The sequence below is a fragment of the Asparagus officinalis genome, chromosome 1 (assembly GCF_001876935.1).
Source record: "Asparagus officinalis chromosome 1, Aspof.V1, whole genome shotgun sequence".
Classification (NCBI taxonomy): Eukaryota; Viridiplantae; Streptophyta; class Magnoliopsida; order Asparagales; family Asparagaceae; genus Asparagus; species Asparagus officinalis.
Window position 1 is genome coordinate 6,682,268 of NC_033794.1, and position 7,272 is coordinate 6,689,539.

At 44.8% G+C, this 7,272-nt stretch overlaps 1 protein-coding gene across 1 annotated transcript; it reads right to left on the minus strand.

Annotated features, from left to right (window-relative positions):
- On the minus strand, positions 2,650–3,522 carry LOC109829921. Its single transcript, XM_020397019.1, has one exon. The coding sequence runs from the start codon at positions 3,520–3,522 to the stop codon at positions 2,650–2,652; it is 873 nt and encodes a 290-aa protein (XP_020252608.1).

Here is a 7,272-nt window from a genome sequence, read left to right on the forward strand (position 1 = left end):
ATTAGCTTCCCAATTAGTCTCCTATATCGTGCAGCAGCATCTAGTAGAGAGGTATCATCACGCCACAAATCAACATTTGCCTCCATTGGAGTGCTTGCAGGTTTGCATTCCAAGAGACATGCTTCTTCTAGTAAATCTAGCACATATTTCCTTTGGGACAACAACAGACCATGTTTTTTATATGCAACTTCAATCCCAAGAAAATACTTTGGTTTTCCCATGTCCTTAGTGACAAAATGACGGTTTAGATACTCTTTAGTCTCAGCTAAGGCAACAGAGTCACTCCCAGTCAGCAGAATATCATCAACATATACGGCTAAAATAACCAAACCAGTTGTTGTGCGTCGAAGAAAGACAAAGTGATCAGACTGACAACGTTGAAAACCAACATTAGAAATAACCTTGCTGAACTTATCAAACCAAGCTCGAGGACTCTGCTTTAACCCATAGATAGCCTTTCTCCCCCTGAGCAACATACCCAGGAGGTTGCTCCATATAAACCTCCTCGTCCAAATCACCATAAAGGAAAGCATTCTTTACATCTAGTTGGTGCATCGCCCAATCCATATTAACAGCCAGAGAGAAGAATTCTGATGGAGTTGAGACGAGCAACGGGAGAAAAGGTTTCAAAATAGTCAATACCATATGTCTGGGTATATCCTTTAGCAACCAGACGAGCTTTATATCTATCAACAGACCCATCAGGACGATATTTCAAGGTATACACCCATCTGCAGCCAACCACAGTCGCTCCAGCAGGTGGAGAGACCAAATCCCAAGTCCCTCTAGAAAGCAGTGCATTCATCTCCTCATCCATAGCTTGTTTCCAGGCGGGTACTAACAAAGCTTCCTCATGTGACCTGGGTAAAGATATAGTGGACAATGACAAAGCAAACTGACGAAATGATGAGGTGAGACGGTCATAAGAGACAAAAAGAGAGATATGATATTTTGGGCAAGACCGTTTACCTTTACGAAGAGCAATAGGAACATCTAAGTCAGAAGAGATATGAGGCTCGACATGAGATGGACCTGCAGCTGGAGAAGAAGAGTCAGCAGGAGCAGAGACAGGTGTATGTACTTTAGGACGGCGAGAGTATGTCAGTAGAGGCTTTGGTGCAGTAGCCTCAGGAGCAGATACCGGAATAGTAGTGGGAGCCGTAGAAGGTAGTGGCACCTGTGGACTGACAGAGGTAGTGGAACCAGAGGAAAAATATGAGACAGACTCAAAAAAAGTAACATCAGCAGAAATAAAATATCTCCTGGTGGTCGGATGATAGCACCTATACCCTTTTTGAGTACGTGAGTATACAACAAACACACACTTAATGGACCTAGGAGACAATTTATCCAAACCAGCAGTCAAATCCTGAACAAAACACGTACAACCAAAAACTAGAGGAATCATAGAAAAACGTTTTTTAGCAGGATAAAGATAGTGGAATGGTATCAAACCATCAAGAACAGAGGAAGGCATGCGATTAATCAAATAACAGACAGTGAGGACAGCATCCGACCACAAGTACTTTGGAATATTCATATGTATCATCAGTGTTCTAGCAACATCGAGAATATGTCTATGCTTCCTCTCAGCAACTCCATTTTGTTGTGAAGTGTGAGAGCATGAAGTTTGATGAATAATACCATTAAGAGCACAAAATTTTGAAACGTCATTTTTCATATATTCCAAATCATTATCAGTACGAAGAATATGAACAGAAGTAGAGAACTGGGTTTTTATTTCATTATAAAAAAGTTCAATAACATGCGAGACTTCAGACCTCTCTTTCAACAAATATAGCCAAGTCATGCGAGAGAAATCATCAACAAAAACAATGAAATATCGAAAACCCTTCACAGAGGGAACACGACAAGGACCCAGACATCAGAATGAACTAACTCAAACGCAAAACTACTGCGTTTATCGACACGACTCTGAAAAGAAGCACGATGGTACTTACCCAGTTCACATGACTCACAACCTAAAGAAGAAAGGGAAGACTGAACAGTAACTACCGATCTAAGTTTCTGTAGTGAAGGATGACCCAAACGCCAGTGCCACAGTAAGGTAGAATCAGGCTGTGCTGCAACAAGACCAGCACCCGGCACACTGTCGTCCAAATAGTACATACCTCCTCTCTCATGCCCCGAACCAATCGTCATCCCAGTTGCTAGGTCCTGAAAAACACAATAAGAAGGAAAGAAGGTGACTTTACAGTTATTGTGCTTTGTAAACTTGCTAATGGATAATAAGCTAACAGGGAATTTAGGAGCATATAACACATCAGTGAGTTTCAAAGAGGAAGTAGCATGAACTACTCCAGCACCAAGAACTGGAGAAAGTGTACCATCAGCGATGCGAATAGAGGGAAGCTTATCAGAAAGATGTAAAGAGACAAAACGATCCTTTATACCTGTCATATAGGATGAGGCTCCAGAATCTAGTACCCATGGTTCATGAGGAGAAGCTATGTAAGCATCCATACCTGAAGAGGATGCATGAGTAGCCGAATGACTGTTCTGAGAGATCTCTAGCTGGCGTAACCTCTCATAATCTGCCTGAGAAATCTGAACAGTAGTAGCTGGATTACTAGAAATAGTAGTAGAAATAGGTGAGCGAGTCGACTCGGCATCGGCTACTTGGGCCCATTAAGGACGACCAAACTTCTCCCAGCATTTCTCAGAAATATGATTGGTCCTCCCACAATGACCACACTGACGTGAACCCCTATCAGAATCACCCTGTCTCCCACTAAAAGAGCCACGTCCTCCCAAAGAATCACGACCACGACCGCGGCCTCTGCCTCTACTAGAGAACATGGCAGACTGATCCACTGAAGGTGGAGACGGTGCAGAAGTATCAGAAGAAACACCAGTAGAGACCTGCATGACTCTGGAGAATGTAGCAGTCAGGGAGGGAATCGAATCGCCACCCAATATTTGTCCCCGTACCTGAGACTGTAAATTAGGGTGCAGTCCAGAAAGAAACTTGGAGACAGCCAGATCGCGGCGATACCCCAACAATGTCGCCGCATCAGCTACTGCAGGCTGATGCATTTCTAGTTCGTCTATCAGTCCCTTCAACTCACCAAAGAACTCTGGAACTGTCTTATCGCCCTGTTTGATCGCAAATAGTCTCTCATAAATCTCAAAAACACGGGAAACATTCTTCTCATTCCCGTACATAATCTTCAGGCTGTCCCACATTTCCTTTGCAGTGGTTAAAAACATAACACTGCTACTGATCTGTGCATCCAAACTGTTGAGAAGCCAAGTCATAACACAGTAATCAGAGGAGAGCCATGAGTTGTAGGTGGGATCAGATGGTGGTGGTGGAGATGCCAGAAGATGAGGCAGTTTGCTCTGAGCGCCAATGAAGATCCGGAAAGCTTGTGCCCAGAGCAGATAGTTAGTACCATTCAACTTAATTGTAGTCCCCAAGACTACTTTTGGCGCAGAGGTTTCTCCAGCAACAACAGGAGTAGTAGATGATGAGATATCAGACATCGAAGTAGTAGTCATATTTCAACAATGGTAGATAGATAGTAGTCAGTAGTAGAGATCCGGAGCAGGATAATGATATTTCAGAGAGCCTTGGCTTCTGTGTGCACAAAGGCTCCAGTCAAACCCTTGTTGTGTGCAGTGAAAATTTCGGCAGCACCTCTGCTGCACAACAAGAGTAGGATCTTCAAAAAAATTCTCGTTTCTCAGAGGAAACAAGAACCAAAAAAAAGGTTATATCCCATCGATGTGAGAGTTAAACTCTTCCTGTCATCAGTTCGAGGACTGAGTCTAGGGAATCCATGTCAACTCGATGGTCGACAGGATGGGGGGGGTAGCGTTGTTTGGTGACTCTGTTAGAGATCCTGATGCAGTATTTATTGACGCTGAGCAGTGGCTTCATAAAAATGATAGTGGTTTTCTTTTTTTGCCTAAGATTCCTCGACACCGCTCGTTGACTGAGCTCAGGCGTCAGGCTGTGACACGGGAGATGTCGTGGCGCTTGACGGAGGAGCATGAGAGCGTTCACTGTGGCTATATCACTCATCAGGTAGCTCCGATTGTGTCCTGGAGTATTGGGGCTGGATGCACCGCCACGTAATGAATTTCTTGCTTCTGCATCTACTTTGAAGAATCGTCTCGCCACCTTAGGACGGGAGATACCTGCGACGCGCCACAGATTCTGGCTGGGTTCATTCTCTGGATAAGCTTTGGTGGGCTCGTATGACGAAGTACATCTTAAGACGATGGAGTGAGGAGTTGCACGCTTGTGGTCTATATGCAGCCATTCGTTCCACCATGTATGGCTTACCTGTCAGCGCGAAGCATTTCTTCGCTTTGTGCGAGCTCTATAACCCGGATTCGAACACTTTTCTGACTAGGCACGGAGAGTTGGGCTTGGCTCTCCATGAGATGCACAGGAAGTTGGGCTTGGCTCTTCATGAGATGCACAAGATTTCTGGTTTGCCCATGGGTCAGATGCTATATCAGGAGTACTTTCCCTCTAACCATGAGTTGAGTCAGCTGAAGGACCGCATGCCCGACCGCTATGAGACTTTATGGGATCTTACATGTCACTACCATATTGCTTTGGCGCAGTCTGAGCCTTTAGCGAATAGGACTAAGTCACACGTGAGTCTGAAGCAGTTTGCGTGTTATCTGTTCAAGAATCTAGAGAGCAATTCTGGCGAGGCTATTTGTGAACTGGCAACGCTTACTCCTTCAGAAGTTAATGGTCTGTTGAAGAAGATTGACGCTCATTCCTATACCATTAGCAGTCCCGAGAGTGGCTTTCCTGCAAGGACCAAATTTAAATCATACTTATGGCATGTGACCGCGTCTATTCGGCCGATGACCCTTCTTGCCGGTTACCTCGCTATCTGGTTAAAGAAATGCGTGGTCCCGTATCAGTCCGGTGACACTTTGCCATTGGAAGTGCTCTACCCAGCGGTTCAACTTGCCTACAAAAAGGAACTTTCGCTTCTTCCGGTGATGGTGGCTAACATTCATCGAGGGCTTCGACAGATTTCTAGTACCTTCACACAGAAAGAAGATGCACCGTCGGCTAAGATTCCTCTTTCTAAGGTGGAGCTCCCATACACCTATTTGATGGCTTGGTTCGTCCTTCATCGTTCTGACATGATGTCGGTACCGCATGCCATGGACCACTCTGTTCCCTTACTACAGCTGCTTGAGAATGCAGGTGGGAGGGGCGAGGATTCCCTGATATCAGAAAGCAGCTACAGGTTCATAAGTGTTGGGTATTTTCCACTTGCTTCCCACAGTTCTTCAGCCGATATGGCGAGTGTTTGATTGAAGAGGAGAGGCCGAAGGAGTATCAAACTCATTTATATGTCGGCTGCTTTAACTGGCTAATGAATATTAGGCCTGGTTATTTGACCTTCTGGGTGAGGAATCAGTGTTTCATAGAGCCATATTTACCCTGCCGATTCGCCCACCAGTTTTTAAATTATGATCAGCTTTATGTCGGGAATCCACGTCAGTAGCCTCTGACTCATGGCGGTTTAGTGGACGGTCTCCGAGCATGGCTGTGGACCGTGACGGGTTGCACTGGTGCTAAGTTTATTCTCCTGAGTGCTGAGCGGTAGTTGAATCTCACTTTCTTAAAATGCAGGTGGTTGTTAGCAGCTAATAAAACTATCCCCGTGAAGCCGATTGTAGAGCTAGTGGCCGAGGAAGCTTCTCAGGCTGATTCTCGTGTTATTTGGGAAAATGCTCGGTCACAGAGGGCACAGAGCAAGACTCATCGGATTAACGAAGAGGGAAAGAAGATCTTCCATTCTGCTGATGAGGCTTCAGGCAAAGATCTTGAAGATTACGAGGACTGTTCTGAGCAAGGTTAGCTACTTATCCTTTCCTTCTGTCTTCCAGAATTATTAATCTTGACAGTTGTTTGATGTTTCTGGGACTGTAGCTGACAAGGATGAAGAATTCCGTCCTTTTTCCCAGGCGAGATCCTCGATTGTTGTCCCTGCTGCTAGGCGGAAGAGATTAGCCCGTAAGCTGCGTGCAGATTCGCGAGCATTTGAGATAGATTTGGCTGGTGATGATCCCGCTAGCGACGGAGGTAACCTCTACCCTATAGATCATCCTCTTGATCATTCAGAACTTTGACTCATGCTTTTCCATCTCTATGTAGGAGATCGTGGGGATAGTGAGATGAGTCCTGATCCTGCTCCTCATGATTTTGTATCTTCTGGTGAGAAGCTGCCGACGTTAAAGAGACTATCAATATAGGACCCGATTCAGCGAATCCAGGTACATCTACTATTGACAATATATCCTTTAGATGGCACACAAAGGAGTTGAACGATTCAAAATTCGTGCATTCCCTAATTGTCTCTATGCTTCTTGTTCTTTTTAGATAAATTGCAGGAGGCAAGCGTGGACCCTGGGAGTAGAGAGGCTAACACACCCATGAGAGGTAACTCATTTCCATTGGTTGTAGTCTCTTTATTCCTTTTTTTTCTTATTTTCTCTTGTGTCAAATTTCTCGACTGATGATTTTGACGAGGAAGGTTTGCTTGTTGACACTCCTATGCTCCACTTCATGTATGGTTCTCCTCAGATTGATGACCAATTGCCTGGAGATATGTTTCCTGAGTCTACACTCCCTAAGAATCCTGAGGATGGTTCTTCTGAAGGTACGTGCCTCTTCTCAAGTTAATTATAGGACTAGCCAATTTTTGACTAATGCAACTATAATGTGATGCATCTGAGAATTCCGTTTTGTGTTTGCCAGGAACTTTTGTCGCTCTTTCTTCTCCTTTGTGAATGCTATGATTGGCAAACTCTTCCACGGCGGACTTTTCCTTCACCAGTTTAAACCTTTCCTTGATTCTAGAATAAATTCGATAAGGGATGCAGGATACTCGGATCTGGCGAAGGCTATAGTTGATGACCTTGATTGTCTAGAGCACGAGCTTCAGATGTTTTGTGAGCTCCGGGATGCAGGTGCTTCTTCATTCATTGCTGCCCATTTGGATGCTCACTTACAGACATGGCGTGATACTTGGATTTTTGCTGAGCTCGAGATTCAGGTGCAGCGGGACCGGGTAGACCGAGTTGAGGCTAACCTTGCTATTAGATCATCTTCACTCGACAAGCTTGATTTTTCTATTACCTCTTGTGAGACCAAGATAGACCAGCTCCGAAGAGAACTCCGTGAGAAAGAGGAGACTTTGAGTATTCTTCAGATGACGAAGGTACAGGATCAGCAAGCCCACACTGCTTTATCTGATGAGTTGAAAT

Bases quoted from the DNA above. Each gene is read 5' to 3' on its own strand.
- LOC109829921 (XM_020397019.1), bottom strand. From the start codon at position 3,522: ATGACTACTACTTCGATGTCTGATATCTCATCATCTACTACTCCTGTT.